Source organism: Patagioenas fasciata, chromosome 6, assembly GCF_037038585.1.
Source record: "Patagioenas fasciata isolate bPatFas1 chromosome 6, bPatFas1.hap1, whole genome shotgun sequence".
Classification (NCBI taxonomy): domain Eukaryota; kingdom Metazoa; phylum Chordata; class Aves; order Columbiformes; family Columbidae; genus Patagioenas; species Patagioenas fasciata.
Genome location: NC_092525.1, coordinates 21435394 through 21456647, shown reverse-complemented (window position 1 = coordinate 21456647; position 21254 = coordinate 21435394). Strand labels below are relative to the sequence as shown.

The following is a 21254-nucleotide window of genomic DNA, read 5'->3' as shown; positions in this document are numbered from 1 at the left end:
TACTTTGTTTTACTCCTGGCCGCTTCAGGATGTGTCGTGCTGCCCTGCGCTTAGTTCCCAAAGCACTTAATCGGTGAGATTGCTTTGTTTGGATCTATAGAGCTGCAGTTCTTTTATCCCCCAATCCTGGATGAAGAGACTTACCCATTTTGGGAAAGCGGTGTAGAATGTAGCGCGAAACTTTGGTGCCTGGTAGCTGCTATTTGCTGCTAAAAATACAAAGGAAGAATTTCTTCCTGCTGCAGAGTTAACTGAGCAGGCAGCATATTCTTTATAAAATGGAGGGATTAGCGTGGTTTTTGTAAAATGAAGGCTAAATTAGCTCCAGCCAAATGTAGAATGTTTTGCAGTTCTGCACTGACACCCTGCAGCAGAGGGGAAGGAATAGAGGAGCCTGTGCGATTTTAAGGTGTGGAAGAGCATATTTCCAAGAAATCCATCTCACGGCAGTGTCTTCTGTCAGAGACTGGTCTGCGCTTTGTGATCTCTGGCCATCTGGATGAACACCCCCAGTTGCATGTTCCAGTCTCGATCCATCAGCCAGCCCTACTCTGCAGGTTTCAGAAAACAGATTTTTTATTAGTCAAATTTGAGATCAACAGTTGCACCCAGTAAATTGGGAAGCATAAGCTGTTAAATTAACAAATCCCTCAATAGTTAGGAGAAAATGCTTGAAAAATAAACAATCTAGTAAAGATTGCATTGACCTAAATCATGTTAATTCTGCCTGCTCAAGGGATGCCTAATTCAGCTCATCAATTTAAATCTGCTCAGATCTGTAATTTGCACCCAGTTATTTAGGAATACATTTGAATACACTCCTGCTCTGTGGTGACTGTTCCAGGAGTTGTTTCTTTCTTGGGCTGTTGGCTCTCTGCTGTGTCACACAGACCCTGCTGAACAGCTTGAGGCAACAGCCCTCAGAGGGTTGACATCCCCTCACCCTCCCAGCATTAGGTGGTTGCTCCTCTTCAGGAGGGTGCAGGCAACTGCCACATCTGAGCAGAGGTTTCATTAAGGAAGCTGGTAGAAGAGTGGCTGTGGTGGAAAGGGGGTGAGGAGATGTGAAACACCTCGTATGCTCCTAGCAGATGTAGGAATCTGTGAAGATGCTCTACATGGGAAAGAGCCGAAGTCCCTTTAGATGCTTTTACCTCTCAACAAAGACATCTCTGTTAGGACAGGCAGTAGAGGAGGAGATGTTAAGTAAAGCTGGAGTCCTGCTGTCTTCCAAGACTGAGCAGAGACAAAGCACAAGCACAGGGAGGGATGAGTTAAGGCAGGTCAAAGGCAATTTTGAAAAATCACAGAATTACAGAACGGTTGGGGTTGGAAGGGACCTCTGGAGATCATCTAGTCCAACCCACCTGCTAAAGTGGGTTCACCAGATCACACAGGATTGCATCCAGGTGGGTTTGAATGTCTCCAGAGAAGGAGACTCCACAACTTCCCTGGGCAGCCTGTTCCAGTGCTTTGTCATCCTCACTGCGAAGAAGTTTCTCCTCATATTCAGATGGAACCTCCTGTGCTTCAGTCTGTGCCCATTGCCCCTCATCCTGTCGTTGGGCACCACTGAACAGTGTCTGGTCCCATCCTCTTGACACCCATCCTTGAGATATTTTTAAGCATGACAGAAGCAATAAATAAAGGACAGTCACCAGGGGAATGAGGCCTCAGCAGGTTACAAAAGGCATCAGGAAGCCACTTGAGATGAGGGGACCATACACAAGCATGCAATACCATATCCCTGGTTTGCTCAGGCTGATTGTGCCTGCAGTGAGGGGGCAGCAGGACTCAAGTGTTGCTGGAAGGAGCAGCTGATCCTTGTGCTGGGTGAGCTCCTCTGAGGTCCAGGAGAACTCAAAGGGAGGCAGAGGAGGGCTCCCAGCTTGGGATGGGTGCTCGGGTTGGTCCATCATGGTCGGTGAACCAGGCAGCCCCTGCAGAACAGCCCTCCTGCCGCAGACAGCCGTGCACACGTGCGTGGTGTCCCACTGCTCTTTCCAAGCTTGGTACACATGGTTCACCCACTCGTTCCTCCAGTGTGACCTGCTGGAATTAGCCCAGCTGAGGGCGGTGGGACTGTGAGCAGGACAACGGGTCACAGAGGCACATCTGGGTTGTCATAAATAAATTATAAAGGCTTGTCAGCAGATGAATGGCATTACCTCAGCACCAACTGAGAACCAGGCATTAACTTTTAATGAACAGCAGCTGGGGGAAGCAGAACATGCGAGAACAGGGCAACTGGACTCTGAGAAGAAGGCCTGGTAGTGCCTGGCTGCTCGGAGGCACAGAATTTGGCCCTCAGCCTACCCTGGGGATGATACACGGTGCTGTCCCAGCTCCAACATTCCACACTACCCCCCCAAAACACTCCCGGTGCAAAATCTGACTCCACGGGCTGCACTAGTTGTGCCAGCAAGTACACACTATGCTCAGGCTGGAGCCCCTGCTTGTTCAGATCCTCCTCCCACATTTAATTTGATGAAAACTAATGTGGGAGACAATTATCCCTAAGGCTGGGCTGAGGAGACATTCCGGGGAGGGAACCTGGCAGTTTCTCATGGTGGTGTTTAATAAAACGAGCCTGTAACCCAGTAAGAACCCATGGGAAGGGTTTATCTATGCCCTGCAATGAGAGCACAACAGGCAGTGATGCTGCCCATCGCTCTGGACAGCCGAGCAGTGCCTGGCTGGACAAGAGGTCCTCATCAGGGCCAACTGATTACCCTTGAGGGTCACATTTCCAAATGATGGACAGTGCCCACATGCTACTTTCTGCAAAGCACAGAGGGATGTGGTTGCCTGGATCAAAAACTGCCTGGGGGGTAGCTGCGGACCCCACACAAGGGCATCTGTGGCATTAACCCAGAGGCAAACCTGCACAGGTAGCAAAGGGTGTGAACACACGCCACTCTCACCATTAATTACATGCTAATGGGCTCTGTAAAAGGATGATTTTTCAGGGTGGTTCCCAAACCCAGCAGACACTCAGTGCCTCACCCCTGTGCCCACGAGCACCCACCACTGCAGGGCTCCTGGAATCGAGCAGTGACAAGGCTGCAGAGGCATCCTCAAGGACAAGTGGAGCTCCAGGCGGGCTCATAGCCCCCTGAGCCCACAGGGCCCCCAAACCCACAGCCCCGACTTGAACCTTCCCACAAGGAGGGAGAGACACTGCACAAGGGCAGCCAGCCCCATCCTGCCTGAACTAGTCAGAGAACAAGCCTTGAACAGCAGTTCCCGGGAGCATTTCAGGCACGCAGTACTCACAACCACTCACCTGAAGACCTAAAAATCCTCGGTCTCTACCCAAATGCTGCAGCAGCCTCTTGTGCTGCCCATGGGGAGACAGGTCAGTCTCCCCAGGGTTTCTGCATCCCCACTCTGCACCACAGCTGGCCCTTGCTTGATGAGGGGGTCAGCAGACCCCATTTCAAGCCTATATATATGTGTGTGTGTGTGTGTGTGTGTGTATATACATATATGTTTTGTTTTGAAGGTGATGCATCCCCTCCCTCACTTACCTCCCAGCAGTGCAGGACTCCAGCAGCAGGACGTAGCAAGATGCAGCTATTCTCCCTGGACATCCCCCATCTTCAGCCAGGTGCCTGGGATGCCATCCTCCATCACCATGCTGGCGTCTGGACTCCTCTGGCTTCTAATGGGGCAATCCTGGGGAACAAGGTGCAAAAAATCCCCCCTTCTTAACCCTAAAAAGCCCCCCCTCCGCCTACAGCCAGGCAGGAGGTCAAGTGTCCAGCGAGCACATCCTCATTGTGGCGCAGGCAAGAATGACCATTTTCCTAAGCTAAAAGCTGAAATTTCAAAATCCTTAAAAAAACCTCAAAAAATAAGTGAGCATTGTTAAACCAAACCTCTCACAGGCTCCTGGGTCCTGCATCGCAGCCGAATCCCCATCCACCTTCGCAGGCTCAGCCAGACCACACAGCACTGGCCGCCTCTCAGCTTCGCATCCCCCATTTTTGTGTCCAGAGCGGAGTTTGGTCCCCCAGAAATAACGGTAAAAAAAAAAAACCAGACACACCACACCCTCCTCTGGCCTGGGTCTGGCAACAAACACCAGGAACAAACTGCAGCGCACTGAAATCAAATGTTTATGTTGATATTTATTACAGTATTGGGGGGGGGGGGAGGAGGAGAACCACTTCATTCCAAAAACCATCCCATACCAATGAAGACAATAATTTAGCTATTCATTTTAAAATACATTAAAACCGGTCCTTTGATTTCCTCACGTCAGAACAAAACAAAAGAAAAAGAGAAGAAAAAAAACCCCCAAACCTGAACAAGATGTAAGGCAGGAAAAGAAAAAAACTTGCCCCCTTGGGGAGCCCCTGGGTATATTTGCAATGCAACAAATCTGCAGTTATTCCTCAGCATTACTTGGAAAATATTAACCTGACTGTAACTATGAGACTGACACCCTGGACCTCCCCTATCCCCTCCTCCCTTCTCCCCCAGAGACTTTCTACAGGTAAAGCACAATTAAAATGCCTGGGAAAAAGAAGGCAAACATTAAAAAAAAAAAACCAAACAACTCCGTATTACACACTAAAAAAACGTTTTGTCATCTCATGTCTTGCAGTTAGAATAATAAAAACAAGCCAAATATTCCTCAAAAACATTTCAATGAAGGGGTGCGGAAAAAAGACATCCCTTTAATAAAACATTATCAACAAATATCGTACACAAACTACAATGTATAATAATTACTTTTTTTTTTCCCCCTCTCGGTAATTTTTGAACCAGACTACAAGGTAAGAAAAAACACTGAAACAAGATACAATGCTTTCAATAATCCGCACAAAGGTCAAATCCAAGGGAGAGAATATTTTACAGAATATGATATACATGGAGCAGAAATGGGAGCTGGAGAAAAACAAAGACCAAACTACAGGGTAGTGCCATGTACAGAGATCCCAACCCGCCGCCTTGGCTCGTCCCTTCCTCTCCCACCAGAAGGAAGGGCCTCCAATGCTTGCCATTAATTTTTATTTTCTCATTACAGAGCGAGCCTACAGAATAGCAAGATTACATTTTAAACAACAAGAATTCCTTAAAAAATATCTCCATCCAGTTCCAAATCATAGATAAGTGAAACCCTGACAAGAGCACATCTCTAAAGAAAAGAAACCCCCCCAAAGTTCCCCCAAAACAAATTTCCCCCCCAAAACTCCCAAAGTTAGCTGGAGATCACAGTTTTAAAGTCCTAGGTCAGATTAACCCTTTCATTCAGTGGATTTAAAAAGAAAAAAATATTTTAAAAAATCAATTTTTGCAGTGAACCAGCTGAAGGACTCTGGGGAAGGGAGGGACAGAGATTTCTTCTTGTACTCAGAGAGGGGAGAAAGACTAACACAGTGCATGCCACAGTCACAGAGAGCAAGATCACGATTCATTCAAGGATGTGATCCTAGAAGGGGTCACCTGCGTTAACAAGTTTATAACGAGGTGGTGGAGTCTCTTCCCCAAAGCAGATCTTGTTAACTGGAGGAGGAAGCGTTGTGCTGCAAACGAACCAAAGGAGAAAAAAAACACCAACCAAACAAAAATAGAAGGAAAAAAACTCCCAAACAAACAAACAAAAAAAAAAAAAGCAAACAGGCCTTCTGAACGAAAACCACCATTGTAAACTGTCCAGTTTATTTAAAAAAATGACTACAACAGAGACAACATGAGATTTCACATCTAGACTAGCTTCCTGGTGTCGCACGGCACAAACATACAACAGGTTCGGTTTCTGTCTTTATTTAAAAGAACAAAGCAAAGAGATCGGAGTTGGGTGCTAGAGGCTTCCGTTTGTTTCCAAAAAGAAGTGTCATGTACATATATAAACCCTTCTGCACAAAGAAGGGTCTTGTCATGTCTTGAAATATTTTAAGTTTTGTCCTTCATGTTTTATGGAATAAAAAGTTCGGCCTTTTTATTGCATGAAACTAAACCTGGGGTTTTGGCCCCCGCCACGCGTCTCCCTGCCCATACACCTAGCTTCTTCTTCTTCTTCTTCTTGCATAATTCGTTGAGATCCTCCAAACGGCAGCTGACTCTCTTGATCCTGGAGAGGAGGAGGGGGAGGGAAATCACACACTCATCGTCATGCTGGGGGAATACTGGAAAGAGAGACAGAGCCAGGGTGAGAAACCCCCAGGCCGAAGGGGGATGTAAGAGGAGGCTGATGACAACTACGCAGCGACCTAATTGGATTGAATAAATCAGAGGGAGAGGATACGCTGGAGACTCGAATTTATCAGGGTGTAATCTGCTCCGTAACTTGCCTTTCCAGGGAGAAAATCAGCAGAACAGTATGGGGTGAGATGCAATTTAAAACAAATAATTAACATGCGTGTGTGTATATGCTGCTAATAGAGGAAGACGAGGAGGGATGTCTGCAGCCACGCAGAACACCTTGAATTGGCACAGCCAGCACAGCTGGCTGCATCTGTGCCAGCTCCTCTCCATCCCTCCCACGAGATCCTCTCCTCTCCACCCCACGGGATCCTCTTCCCTCCATCCCGTGGGACCCTCTCCCCCCTTCCTCGGTCCCTTGGGTCCCCCATCTCACCAAGGACCCAAGCTTGCACCCCAGAGCATATTTCTTCCTCCCCACTTTTGTCCCGGAGCAGCTCACACACAGCACGAGCCATTTCCAAAAGGCACCCACCACCAAATCCACCTGCCCCTGTGCCAGAATGCACCCAGGACCATCCCTCCCACCCCAGGGAGGCACTAACTCACATTGTCGTTTTGGAAGGAATGGAGAAAGTTGCCTCCCAGCTCCCCGTCGTCTCTTGGAGTGCCCGGGGGATTGCTAATGCCACTTATGTTGTTTGGAGAATTCTGCAGGAGATGTCAAGGGACAGGCAGTGAGCAGGTCTTCTCACCCCTCAAACCACCTTGGGAGCAGGACACAGCTCCACCTGCCCCAGTCACCTCCCCCCAGTGTGCCCCCATCCATCAGGGTCACACTGCCATCCCAGTGCCACTTACTTTTGGAAGTCCATCTATGTCTCCTGACCCTGCACCAGGGGACACAAAAGGAGAACAGCCTTATTGAGCATGAAGCGACGGACCCCGCTCCCCCCTGGCCTGCTCCCCTCCAGACCCCCCTTCCAGCCAAAGGCTCTGCTTTAAGCACTGGTCCAAACCACAGGTAGGCACGGGGATGCTCTGCTGGCATCCCCATACAGCAAGGGTACAGTGGGGGGCACCTAATGCATGGGTGCTCACCTAACGATCCATTCATGTGATGGGGCTCCATGCCACCCATGCCGCCCATGGGGCCGTCAGAGCCAGGGCCCATCGGGAACTGCAGAAGAAAAATGTGATAAAAGCCAAAATCCGCCACAAAACCACCCTGCACACCTGCCATGGCCCCAGTGATTCCTGGGGACCAACCCCTCCTCAGCCATCCCTCTGGAGTGGGGTGAGAGGTGGGACATGGGGCACGTCTGTGGACTCACGGTCCTGTGATTTCACCTATAAAATTTGGCTGGATGGGTGTGGGCAGACCCAGACCCATGGCAGCACAGAGGGCTCCCTCCAACTAGTATTTAAAGAGGTTTAACGTCTGCCCACATCCCACAAAACACAGCATCTCGTGGGACACGCAGCTGCCACCACTTTGGCCGGAGCAGCAGGACTGCCACTCTCTCAATAAGCATAAAAAATTAACAAAGTTGCCGAAGAGTTAATCGCTTTTTGATGGTTTATTTCTGTTTTGTAACAAATGGCTGAAATCAATTAAACTGCTTTACTCACAACTGATGAAGTTAATTATGATTTGTTATGGTATCTGATATGTAAATTATTAGAAAGCAGACTTACATTCGATCGACTGCCTGCGGGTGGTACTGGATTAATCATTGTGTAGATGTTGTCACTTGAATTTGTTGAATCTGTGGAACAGTGAAGCCCAGTAAGTCGGGTGATTAATTCAATTCTTAATTAAAACAAACTCATGCCACTTGAACTCATTCTTTTTGTATTTTATCACCTAAAATTCCCTCTAAGTACCACCATTTTCTGGCTAATTTGTATTTAATGAAGATCCACAAAGTTTTTAATCACAGAAACTCAACTGTGAAAAATAATTCAACTCTTGGCTGGGAAGTGCGGCGAGTTAATTCCCTGCCATGCAGTACTCCGAGCTCCCCCATCCAAATCCATAGGGGGATACAGGGGTATATAGGAACATCCCCAAATCCCACCTTGAAGCCAGGCAGACCATGCTGCTTGCTCCCCAGAAAACCAAAAGCTACATAAATTGGTTATTGGTTATTGCCAGTTGGGCAGGGGTTGTCCGTGCGCGGTGGCACAGCCCCAGGATGGGGGGTCTCTGGGCAGGGGAAAGAGCCCATGGGAAGTGACCCTAGTGAGGGGGCTGGAGAGGCTCGTACCTGCGGGACTGGGCATGATGGGCGTCCCCGGAGGACCGCCACCACCAGGGGGGCCCTGCGGAGAGACAATGGAGAGAGGGTCAGCCATGCCAACACCAGCATCATGCACCTCCCACATTTGCAAACACCTCCCTCGGTCAGATGTTGCACCCCAAGCCCAGCCTGGCCCCCGACACAGCACTGATTCCCCACAAACTGCACGAGCTCCCCATGCGGTAACATCTAAACTAAACAACTCAATCTAATCTAACCTAAAACTAATCTAAGCAACCAAAAGAAGGGAGATTCAGGCTTGACATGAGGAAGAGACTTTTTACACTGAGGGTGGTAAGAGCCTGTCCCAGGTTGAGGGAGGTGGTGGATGAACCATCCCTGGAGACATCCCAGGCCAGGCTGGACGGGGCTCTGAGCAACCTGAGCTGTGTGAAGATGTCCCTGCTCATGGCAGGGGTGGCACTGGATGAGCTGTGAAGGTCCCTCCCGATCCAAATTATTCTTATGATCCTCTGATTTCTGCACCCCAATGACAGGACAAACAGACAGGGTGGGAGGACTCACCACGTATGTACCAGGTGATGAAGAAGAGTATGGGATCTATACAGAGAAGAGAAGCCGGGTTCAGCTGTGGGGTGCACAGTGGCCCCTGTGGGCTGGACCCCAGCAGGGCACAGCCAAGAGCCCCCCTGCCCAGCCAGGATGGGGATCCCAGGGCCCACCAGCCCCCATAGCTGCACCCCACTGCAGGGAGAGCAGCATGGGAGCAGCATTTAGGTTTTAGATGCAGCCTGGGGAACACCCTCTTGTTAGCATGATTCAACTAACAAGGAATCACCCCGTTCGTGGGACCATCCCTGACCAGACCTGCTCTTGCTTCAAGGACTGCATGATACTCACTGAGTTAGCACTGCTGGGGTTCGGCCACGGTCTGCCGGCTCCCGGCCCCCTGGGGTCAAAATTAAACAGGAAAAAATAAAATAATGTGTTTTTAGCCACACAATCCCACAAAGCCTGAGTTGGCAGTGAAACATCCCTGGCATGGGTTTTGCCTTACATGTTAATTCCAGGCATGCCGGGACCAAGGGAGTTGGGTGGAGGTCTCATGCCGCTGCCGTAGTTCTGCAACAATAAGCAAGGGTCAGTGTACTGTAATGGGAATGGAAAACAGAGAAAACAAGAGAAGGGAAAAGAAAAAAGACAACAACAACGAAAAACCAAAACAACCAGAGGGTTAATTTGCAAAAATGAGCTTTAAAAACCCCCTAGATTATGATGAATGTACAGGCAGTTAGCAACCGCGTTTATAAAAAATCCCTTGGCAGCTAAATATGGAACTGAGCCAGGCGGAGCCCCAAAGTCCCCCCTGGTCTCTGACGCCATGCTGTTGGAGGGAAAACAGCAACAGCTTTTTGGGTTTGTGTTTTTGTGCAGGAGGAAACAAGGGTAGGAGGAGAAAAGAAGGTCATGCTTGGAAGGCTATTGCTGCAGAATAACGATGGGAAAAGGCTGCGCGAGCATCCCCAAGACAGAGCATCCAGCCCCTGCTCCCAGGGCGACGGCTGGAGCAGGGAAAACCAAGCCAGGCATGTTTTCCTGGTGCTTCCCAGCTCCCTGCTACATCCCCCGAGCAGGTCTGCAGCCCTGGGGAGCAGCTTAGGACAGGCAGCCCCTTGGGGCTCCACTCCTGGCTCAGTTCAGCCCAGCTTAGCCTCCAGCCCGGACTGGCAGCCTCAGATTTGCACCCCTCATCTCCTAAAACCAGCTCTAGTACAAAGCCCAGCCCAAGGCAGCGAAGGAATTCCCTGAATGCCGCGCTCCATTTGGTCTGCGCTTTGCTCCCTGTGCCCTCCAGGCAACGAGCAGCCAGATTTAGGTCATGCTGCCGTGATGCATCTTTTTGGGCTGTATTTCTGCCATTTAGAGACAAAATTGCCAGGGCAGGAGGGGGCACGGCAGGCTGCTTCCTATATCGCAGCCCCTCGGAGCACTCTGAGCTGGATTTCAAGTGCAATACTTCAGCGCTGTCGATTCTTTCCTGGATTTACAGATGGACGGGAGCGTGACGCTCCGCTGAGGGCAATGCCAAAGTTTGTTTTGAAGAGGCAGAAGAGGGTTTTCCCCAAACAAATTACCAGCAAGTCCTTAATTGATCGAAATTCCAGCCATTTACACTGAATAGCAGCAACAAATGCCTTGTTAAAAAAAAAAAAAAAAAAAGTGTTTTTAATTGGAGCCAAAAGGCTGGAAAACGAAGTCATCTGAAAGACGCTCAGGGAGGGAACGCAGCTGTGCTGAGCGACCTGGATGCCGAGCTCTGGCAAGATGCTGCTGAAATCCAGCGAGCTACAAAACCTCTTCATCGAGGCACTGGCAAACCTAACTCTGGCCTCTGCAGAGCTAAAGCTGCAACTATTAAAGGGAAAAAGGCAGCAGCCACCAGCTGTAAGAGATGATTCATCGCTGGTGCGTAACAAGTAGCTGTTGTCAGGATGCCGGGATGTCCTGGCTGGATACTCTGCTGTCCTTTGGGATAATTTAAGGAGCATTTGGGAAGGTTCTGAAGCAAAGCTTAAAAAAAAAAAAAGTCCTGGGCACACAAGGTGCAAGGGGCTGCTGGGTTTGGTTGGATATTTTTGGTGGTTGCCTGTGCTTGTTCCTGGGAGGCAGCATTCGGCAGGTGCCAGATTGGGAAGCCCAGCGCTTCCCAAGGGAAGGTAGCCTTTTCAGATGCCTCTCCCCTAATGTACCTACACAGGGAATGGCAGAGTCAAAAATAAAAGCTCGGAACATTTCACAGCTCCTGCCGGCTCCCAGAGCCGCCGCCAGCCCACGCGGTGCTGAACGCACGCTCGCGGCTTCCAAGTTTTGCAGCGAGTTCTGCAAGTGGGAAGCGAGCAGCCTCCCCCAGGCAAGCGGCCGCTGCTCTCCTTGGCACAGGCCACGCTAACAAATGCCATTTTTTTGGGGTGTGATCCTCCTGGAAAGGAGGATTTTAAGCAGAGCAGTAGCGCTATCAGAGAGCTTGTGTGAAACGATGCTCGCACAGGTTCTTTATCCCCTGCCCTAGGATGGATCTGGGTGCCTGCAGAGACAGCCGGGTATCCCTGAGCAGCATCCTCAGGCTGGTGTTAAAAAGAGATGACACAACTCCCTCTTTACACAATATTCACTTATCTCAACAGTCCCCAGGGGAAAAACAAAACAAAACAAAACTCCAGCGCACCCGCTCGTCTCTTGACAGACTCTGATCCTCACACTACAAACTCAACGTAGGCGATGAGGCAGAGAGGATAAACCTCCAACCAAAATATGGTAATCTGGTTTTGAAGTCTCGCAGAAGGAACAAACACGAGTAAGTCAACAAAAAGCCACTCCGTAAAGTGAATCAATGGAAAGACAGCATATATTAACCCAGATCTGCTTAATTTCAAGAGTTCACTCCCCTTGCCGGAAACAGAAAGCTCAAGCAGGCAGCAGGGAAGGGCAGGCGGAGGGGAGCCTTGCAGAGGAAAGCCTTATTTGCCTGCTAAACGGATCTCTGCCATTTCTTTTTATTTATTTATTTTTAATGCACAACTCCTTTCCCTTTCCTGCTGTTAGGGTCATAACTATTTCCCAGGCAGGCAGTGTAATGCACTCAAAAGGCTGCTCGAGCACCGCGCTAAGTGCCATCCCCTTTGACAGAAGGGCAAGAGGGAGGTTGCAATACCCTTAATGAGCTCTGAAGATCTCGCTCCTGTTAAAAGGAGGGATTTTCCAGATGCAAGACTAATGTAGAACGCATTAACACTAATGGGGAAACAGGGCAGAGGGGGGAGAAGATGCTCTTTGGCGCCAGGCTTACCTGTGGACCAGGACCCATGGGGCCCATCCCTCGCGGAGGATTCATCCTTTGCATGGGGCCGCCCATGTTAGGGTGCCCTGTTGGGAGGAAAGCAGGGGGGTTATACTGCACAGCAGCCACTCCAGGTCCCAAATTAACAGCTAATGAGAAACGTTAATGTTCAACCCTCCTCCGCTGGGTTTACCTTGCTGTCGCGTGGGATCCATCGAATTGGGCAGCAATGGCTGTGTACCAGGAACAGCGCCCGGGGGCTGTGAAAACAAGGGGAGGAAGATTTAAAAAAAAATAAGAATTGCTAAAATGCAGCCTACGGAGATAGATTCGGGTTGAGGCTTTAGGCTTTCAATGGGCTCCTCAGTGCATTCCCCAGGATGCATAACCTCTCCTGCTGCAGCATGACCTGTGGCTGCCCGAGCATCCCACATCCCATTGCGTTCTGTATCCCGGCATCTTCCTACAGCCTCCAGACATTTGTCTCCCCTTTCCTTTCACAAACAGCCTCTAAAAACCCCACAAGGCACCAGCATGTCCTCTTCTCCCTAAAGCCCACGTGCCATCAGGCTGCTGTATTTTAGGGGAGCGGGGGAAATGCTAAGCTGTGCCGGGCAAAGGTGTCAAGGCCAGCAGGGAAAGGGGACCAACAGCACAGCTCCCTGGTATTTACACATCGCCAGGGTCAAACTGTACAGGTTGCAGCAACTCATCGGCTGCAAACAGGGAGATGGTCCATTTGCAGCAGAGCAGCGTTCAGACCTGTCCCTACAAAGGCACGGGGGGAAGGTGGATGCTTCCCCTCCCCAAACCCAGCTCTGCTCCGGCAACACAGCTATTTAAAGTTCAAAGGCTGCTCTGAACAGATAAAGGGGGAGAAAAATGTAGATACCATCTGCCTGGGGGAAGCAAACTGTAAACAGTTTTGCTACAGCACTGCCTTTTATTTGAGTATCAACACAGATCCTGCTGCTGGAGCACAGCACAGGCACTGGCTGCACATGGACACACTGAGGCAGAATCTGTCCAGTCCCCATTACTTTGCAGCTTGGAAGCTGGCAGCAGGATGAAGATAAACCAGAGGGGTTGTAGTGATGGATATTTACACTTCTGCTGCCTGACCTTCCTGCCCGTCTGTTTATTCCTCTTGTCCCTCTGCATGTGACCATAACCTTGCTGAACTCTCGGTAGGTACAAACCTGTGTTTTATATGTGGTGACTGGGGGGAAAAATTAAAATCTTTCTAATTAACTTTACCCACCGATGCATGCTCGACCCTGCTGGAAGAGCAACCACCCCAGCTTCTCATGCTCACCTCCAGCAGTGCTGGGTACTGCAGCAGGACAGAGGCCTGTTAAACCACCCCATTAGAAGGTGTCATTAATTAATACCTTGCTAAACTAGCCACCAGTGCCCTGGGTGGGAGGCTCTTTGAGGTCATAAATCAGCCCCCCTTGAGTTTTTCCCAGCTACATCTCACCATCATTTTGCATGTTCCAGTGATTCAAGTCTCAAACCCATCAAACACAAACACAAAGCAAGCTGCTACATCCTATTTCCTGCCTATGCTGCTTTTTCTGCTAATAAGAGGTATCTAAAAAGAATAGTTAGCCAAAAAACAAGCTCCCAAGTTTATTTTTGTGCAGTCACCTTTGCTATGCAAAGGAATTGCAGGTTTCCTTTAATGACAAATAATCTCTGGTTTGGTCATTACCCTATGGATCTGCACAGCATCACTGGGAACAAGACAAATCCCTCAAGCAAAGGCCACGCGTTCGGGCAGCGCGTGGGGTGGAAGCCTCTGTGCGTAAGGCCAGAAACAAACTGCCCTTGTTTAAGCTGGGATAAGAGGATAAACCCAACCCAAAAAATTCAGCAGTGACCTGCCCCGCTTGACCCCGCCGCTGCTCTAAGCGGTCGGTCAACCCAGTTGTGGGATTATCTCCATCACTTTAATTTTCTGTGATCACAGGGGAAAATCCAGCCAGGCAGCGAGCACACACTGAATACACCATAAATAAAAACTGGTACACACCTCACCACCGTTTACACCATGGATATACCCAAACATCAAATTAAATTTAAATTAAATGGTTATGTGACACTTGATGCTCCAGCACCAAGACGATGAAGATGCCTGAGGGAGGCGATGCTCGCCATCCAAACCCAAGGGGCACCTGCAGGATGCCTGGTCTGTCTCCCCCTCCCCAAATAACAGCCACCTCCAGGACACCCGCCGTTGCAGTACCTGGTTGCCCATCCTGATGGGGGGTCGGGGACCTCCGGCGTAGCGTGGTGACATGAACGGCTGCGGGGACACAAAAGGGAGGTGAGGCCGAGCTGCTGGGTGACAGCACGCTCCCCACGCACGCCGGTTAGACTGTACACACCGTGTTTGTCTGTTATTTTTGTCTGGAGACATCCTTTTTTAAAAAAGTGATATTTCAAAAGACAAACAAAAAAAAAAAAAAAAAAGTTGTCTGGAGTCCATTTTTAATACTTTCACTGCAGATTTATTGTTTGAGAGCGTGTGACATCGGCAATACTAGGTGAGGCTGTTAACATTAGTGCATGGGAAACCCTGAGTGTTAGATACTGTTCAAAGTTTAAATATATAGAGATATATTAAAAAAAGTGGCAAATAAGCACATACAGACACGCACACATAAAAAAACCCCAATGCTAAGTACTGAAAAAAAAAAGAAGAAAGACTTAAAGTTACTATTTTTTTTACAACAGCTGCTACTAACTGATGCTTAAAAACCCACAACAAGTTAAATTTCTCAGGCTACCTTGGGAAGGTAAAACAGTCTGATACCCATGATTGACTTCTCAGTCCATTGACAACTGCACATCCAAAAAAGAAAAAAAAAAAAAAGAAAGAAAAATGGGGAAAAAACCCAGCATTTTTGCTTCGGAGCTGGGCTGCCCAGGGGATCTCCCAGGGAGCGGGCACCCGCTGCCCCGCATACTTACAGAGGAAAAAAAAAGGCAAATCGAGCGCACATCGCGGTTCACAGCCCTACCCATCGCCTGTGTCTTTACCTGACTGTGGGGTCCCATCATGCTGTTAGGGTTGTGGGGTGGAGGCTGTGCGTGTGGCGAGGGCTGTGACCCAGGCGGTCCCTGTGAGGTCAGACAGTAGAAGGAGGTTATAGATTAGCACATGAAAGCGCAGAAAGAGCTAAAAAAAGGATTCATGGGTGGACCTGTTTTGTTGGGAAGTTGGTTCTCTCATTTTACTTTTTTTCTTTTTTTTTTTCTTTCCTCTTTCTAATTGAGTTTCTATTCATTCGTAGTTGAACAATGAATAATGATTTATGCAAAAAAAAAAAAAAATCAGAACATCTGTCAAAATACAGCAGCCACATTGACGGTAAATGGTCCGGTAGTTCAACCAAGTCTGCAATGATAAACACACAGGGAAACACTTTGCAAGGGTGTGCAATGAGGAAGAAAAAAATACACAGGAGAGGACCAGAAAGGTTGGGGGGAATTATAAAAAAGCACCCCCAAACCAAAGAAGAAAAAAGAAAAAAAAATCATTTTATCCTCTCTAATGCCAAGGGTTGGAGACACCTCTGGGGTTTTTTGGTTTTTGGTTTTTTTTGGTGGTGGTTCAGTGGAGGTGCTGGAGCGAGAGGACGAGGAGCACGTCCCAGCTCGCGCCTGGGCAGCATTTGGCCGGGGCTGCATCGCCAGCCCGTGTGGGCGCAACATCCTTCCTCGAGCTGCATTCCCTACGGACGCCAGTAAAATGGCCTGCGAGCAAAGAAAGGATGTCTAGGGGAAAAAAGGAGAGATTAGTTGGTGCAGGTTTAAGGCTGTGATGCAGCAGCCGCTGATATTTTGGGCTTGAACACACACTTTTTTCCCTTCCCCCTCCCAACTGTCCCTTAAAAACACAAAATTAAAATTTGCTTAGAAAAATGTGCTCAGTGCAAGAATAAACTGGTGTGTGTTAATGTAAGGAGAGAAAAAAAAAAAGGTATTTTTTGAGTCAAAGGAGGTGTAATTGGTAGAGAAAGCAAAGGAGCTTTGTTAGGAGGTGATGGGAAGCGACGGCAGGCTCCAGGACCGGCGTCAGAGCAGATGTTCTCTACCTGCCTCGTTACTAATTTCAACAAGTGTTCGCCTTCTAGCTGCTGCCAGCAATGGCATGGTTTGTTACCATGAGCAATTTTCTTAATTAACAGACATTAATTAGCCATTTAGCAATTTTGCAAGCATTTGTTTAGCAGCTTTCCTAAACATGAATACCACTGTGATAATGGTACTGATTAGAGGGTCCCCTAATTAACAGTACAGGGAAGGAAAATTGAAATCACATAAATTAAAAAGGGAGGGAAAGTTAATGAAGGCAGGACATATTTGCACCTGCAAATCTTTTGTACAGCAGAAACTTGAGTGCAATGTAAATAAAGTGAGAGGGTGGGTTCCTTTTTTTTTTTTTTTTTTTTTTAATTTGAATGATTTGGCGGTAAGATGGAGCCAAGCGGATTTAAACTACCAGCCTCCCTGGGCAGGGAAATGAAGCCCCACATTTACACCACCGTTTCTTCTCCAGGAGCCAAAGGCAACCAGCCTCTACAGCCCAGCAAACCTCGGCTGGAAGAGGTCACAGCACCTCAGGGCAACCCTCCTGGTGCCAACACAACTGCCTTCTCCATCCACGTGCCACCACAGTGGAGAAGACAAACCTCTGTGGTCCAGCTGTAGCATCAACCACCTTCAGCAGAAGTCATCTCCATGCAAGAAACTTGACTTATTTTTGCTTCTGAGGTGGGTAACTCTGTGCAAATCTAAACCACACCATGGGCAGCAGCCACCTCCAACCACCGGTTCATGGAGGACAGCACGCCCCAATGAGGTCTGGCCACCACCAAAGCCTGTCCTACACATTATAGCTGCAGGATTTGGGCTAGGGAAGACTGGCAAAGGCAAACAAGCGACGAAACCAAGTGGTAAGGACAAACCAGGACTCACAGAGGCCAACCCTCGAGGTCCATCAACACAAGAGTCAACACGTCCTCCACAGCACCTGCTTTGCTGCACCACAAGAATTAGGACATTGTTCCCCAGGTACCAACTGGATGGGCACCCAGACGCCATCCTGATGTCCTGGTGAAAACCCTGATGTCCCCCCTCCCATATCCCCTTGCATGTGAGGGCATGGGGAAAACAGGTTTGGAATGCGTTGGGGACATGGCCACCCTGGAGGTGATGCCTTGGGGCTGCACTGGCATCTTCAGAGCAAGCAGCGTTTAGTTCTTGCAGAGAAAACGTCTGTAAGACACCAGATAAAAATCCCCCGCGGCAATTGGATCAGGACAGTGTTGGTTGTCCGCGCTGCTGAACGCATCCCCGGCATGTGGTCCTGCCACCCGGGGCTGCTCCCCACGATGCTCCGGGCCTGGTGTCGCTGCATCCTTGCCGTTGTGTTATCCTGTGTGCGAGACCGCTGCATACTGTGACTGCAGACACCCAGCTTGTGCAAATGTCTTGACGGGCAGGTAGGAGCTGAAAGGGGTTTCTCTTCCCTTTTTTTTTTTTTTTCCCCCTCTTCTTCTCTTGCTTCTTCAAAACAGCAATGAGCAGCAGCATCCGAAATGTTCACTCTGGGCTCCAACCGACACAGCCCCTTCCCGTGCCCCCACTGCTCTGTCAGAAACGCAGACCCTGCCGGATCGGCTGCTTTTTCACACAGGCTTCCCTGGCTGCAGAGGAAGAGGCAGATGATCCCGATGGACCCCGGCGGTTTGAGACAAGTGTTTTGCAGAGATGACACGTGGGCTCCAACCAACAGAACAGCCCCCCCTTTTTTTTTCTTTCCTTAAGAAAAGTGTATTTGCAGTTATTAACTAGTGCTGTTACAAGAGAAGGCTGAATGCATGCACAGTCCTGCTTCCTCCGCACCACCTCTCTCCAGACCCCAAATTCCAAGCGCCGCATCCCCGCGGCAGAGCTCCATCTGACACACCGTGCCGGGTGAGCTGGACCTGCTCTGCAGCTATTTCACCCACATCTCCACACCAGCACTTTCCCCAATTAGAGAAACCCCATCATCTCTGAGTTCTCTTTTTCTTTTTAAAATATTTTTTTCCCCAAACTGGATGCCTTACTGGGGGGGGGGGGGGGGGGTTACTCTTCACCTTCCTGCGGCTGCCTCAAGAAAAACCCAAACACCTGAAATGGCATTAGAAGAAACTTTCTGATAGCTCATGTTGCTCCATTTCCCACCCCCTTCTACACTACAGGGACTTCAAAAGCCCAGCCTGGCCCATCAGACGACCAAAGTTTGTTGCTGTTGATGCTTTCTAAGGGGAGTTTCCAGGCGATCAGGTTATTTCTACTCTGTCTTTTCATGAGCTCGACTCCTCAAAACTTCTTGTAAAATATTAAAGACGGAAAATGGCACGAGCAATCATAGCTCCGCGCGTGTCAATTTATGTTTCCACCGTAATTCACCACAAATGGATCATGTTTTATGGGCTACACACTTTCAGCTAATGGGGGAGTTTTTCTATTTAAAAACATCTTCAAGCACCTCTGGGGGTGGCAGAACAATGCAGGATGGCACGAGAAGGCAAAGCATCGCTGTCACAAGATACTGATAATTTAGAGTTAGCAACAGGAAGGCATCTTATATTTTAAAATACCTGCCCCTGCCTACCAGTTTTGACATTAGGAAATACTAAAAGAGATGGAGATTAATTTAAGACATGCCTGGGTTTATATGAATAGGAGCTTTACTCCTACTGAAGGAGAGGGAAGTTCTGCAAGCTCTCAATGAAAAAAAAAAAAAGATATCCCTGAAGAACCCTATTGGAGATCCTCTCGGTGCCCTTGAGAGGAGGACCATGGTCACCTTCCAGAACGTGATGCTGGGTGAGGACCCAACCGTACCTTCCCAAGAGAGGGCAAGGCAGGGAAAAGCAAGGCAGGGAAAAGCAAGGCAGGGAAAAGCAAGGCAGGGAAAAGCAAGGCAGGGAAAAGCAAGGCAGGGAAAAGCAAGGCAGGGAAAAGCAAGGCAGGGAAAAGCAAGGCAGGGAAAAGCAAGGCAGGGAAAAGCAAGGCATGGCAAGTCGGGCCAAGTTCCCCCGCAGACAGTGGAAGGCAGTCGTGGGCAGGAGCTCTGCTTCGCCTGCAGCTGGGGCTCCCAACTGCAGAGCCTGGTTTTAAGGAATATGTTAAACACAAGCTCTTCAGGAAACAAACCCGTGTCAGTCGGAGCCAAGAACAGTCACCTCCATCTGGCTGGAGCACCCGAGAGAAAGTTGACTGCAAATCCCACCATATGCTCCAGACGCTTGGTACAAAAGCCTCGGGCATCCTACTAAACTTCCAGAAAAAAAAAAAACCAAAACTTTCTCCAATGCTTGCTCTTCCTTTCCTCCAACTCGTAACCCACCTTCCTCCAAACCATGCCTGGTACAAGGCTGATTGTGAGCTCTGCCCTGGGATTTCGCGATGGGCAAGCCAGTTTTGTGGCTTTTGTGCCTCCTCGCTGGAGCTGGTTGACCATAGAGTGAATGGCAGCTTCTGCTACAACCAGGTGCCCAGAGAGCCAAGCAGGGGGAAAATGGTGGCATCTGAGGAGGCAGCAGGACAACATGGAGTCCGGCCTGGTTTTGCCATCCTCACCCACCGTGGGTGACCTTATCCAAAGAGTTGCACCCCACGATGCAGGGAGGGCCAGGGATGTTGGGGCAATCCCCCCAGACTGCGAAGCCCCCTGTTCTCCCTGGTTCCCGAGATCTCTCTGCATTAGGGGGCAGTGTGGGAGCACCGAGCAGCCAGCGCTTTGTTTTGGTGCATCTCGGCACCGAGCCGCTGATGCATAGCTAACGTAGCCGCCGACATTGATTTATGGTCAACTTTCCATTTCATCAGTGCGCGGGGTACAGGCGGCACAGGGAGTTCGCACTGGGGAGAGGAGGCACGGCTGTGGTGAAGGGCTGCTGACTGGGTATCCCCCCGTATTTATTTAGTTTTAGGAAGGTGCGGTATTAATTGTTTTCAATTTTTAATTTTCCTTCCTACATTTCCCTGGCATCCCCTCATCCCTGCTTTGAGGGATCTGCGCCCCGGCGTCAATCCAGCTTTCAAAACAAAAGCAGGAACGCCTCTGATGACCTTTACGAGGATGAGCAGAGGGTTTGTTTGTTGATCTCCAAGGGACAAAGAGAGAGATTTAAATAAAAGCATCTACCCATTCCAGCCATCAATCCAGCCACCTTTTGTCAGAGTGCTGCCCAGTGCCGTGTGTCGGCCAGCACCATGTGATGCCCAGGAAACCTGAGGGTGCCCAGGGCCCCTCCCATCGTTTTGGGAGACTCTGCGAGCTGCATTTCCCTTGGCCTCCCTCCAGACGGTTGTTGCTGAGCCCCAGCACGCGGCAGGTGCTCTCCCTGTGGTTGGGCACTGCAGTCCAGACTCCACTTCTCCCATTCCCAGTGCGTCGCTTCTCCCTCAAGCTCACTCCCGTGGGTTTTTCAGCTACCAGCTCCCATGAATGATCCGTATCATTTTTTACCTTTGCCAGACAACAGTGCACATCCCAATACACAGGGCTGGGGAGGTTCATGCACCCCCGGAGTGGCAAGACAGGGTTTCTGCAACTTCAGCTCCTGCTGTGATGCCCCACCATGCCAGGACAGGATCAGGCCTTCTAAAACGTCTAGAAAAGAGTCTGCCCATGCCTGCTATCCTCAGGGATATCCCTGCAGGTCCCTGGTGCTTGCAGCATAGAGCAGAAGAGCAAGATACTGAAAACCCTCAAAACCTCTCCATCCTCTGGTCTCTCATCACTGGCCAAGGTGGTACCACCAGGAACCTCACCCACTCCAATGGCTGGCACAGAAAGGGTTCAGGAGAAGTCCTTTGCATCTCCTGTGATCCTTTTGGTCTCGCCCTCTTGAATTCAGCGCTTTGATTTCCTCCAGAGATAAGAAATTACTCCTGCTGCAACTGTCTCGCTGCTGAGCATCCAGCCCACC

The 21254-nt window shown here is 49.5% G+C and overlaps 1 protein-coding gene across 7 annotated transcripts in view; it reads right to left on the bottom strand.

Annotated features, from left to right (window-relative positions):
• Positions 1-4665: 4665 nt before the first annotated feature.
• The window catches only part of SSBP3 (single stranded DNA binding protein 3), a 52126-nt gene continuing 35537 nt past the window's right edge, over positions 4666-21254 (bottom strand). The window contains exons 6-18 of one of the 7 annotated variants that reach the window (XM_065841823.2): positions 15301-15381; positions 14504-14563; positions 12449-12515; positions 12265-12341; positions 9475-9539; positions 9318-9366; positions 8982-9017; positions 8424-8478; positions 7852-7922; positions 7255-7333; positions 7015-7043; positions 6763-6864; positions 4666-6082 (exon numbers count right to left, since the gene is read on the bottom strand). In XM_065841823.2, coding sequence (XP_065697895.1) covers positions 5951-6082; positions 6763-6864; positions 7015-7043; positions 7255-7333; positions 7852-7922; positions 8424-8478; positions 8982-9017; positions 9318-9366; positions 9475-9539; positions 12265-12341; positions 12449-12515; positions 14504-14563; positions 15301-15381 — 903 coding nt within the window. In that variant the 3' untranslated portion in view covers positions 4666-5950. Of the gene's footprint in view, positions 6138-6762; positions 6865-7014; positions 7044-7254; positions 7334-7851; positions 7923-8423; positions 8479-8981; positions 9018-9317; positions 9367-9474; positions 9540-12264; positions 12342-12448; positions 12516-14503; positions 14564-15300; positions 15382-21254 lie in introns of all 7 variants that reach the window. The other 6 variants (XM_065841825.2, XM_071810211.1, XM_071810213.1 and 3 more) reach the window with 6 other exon arrangements.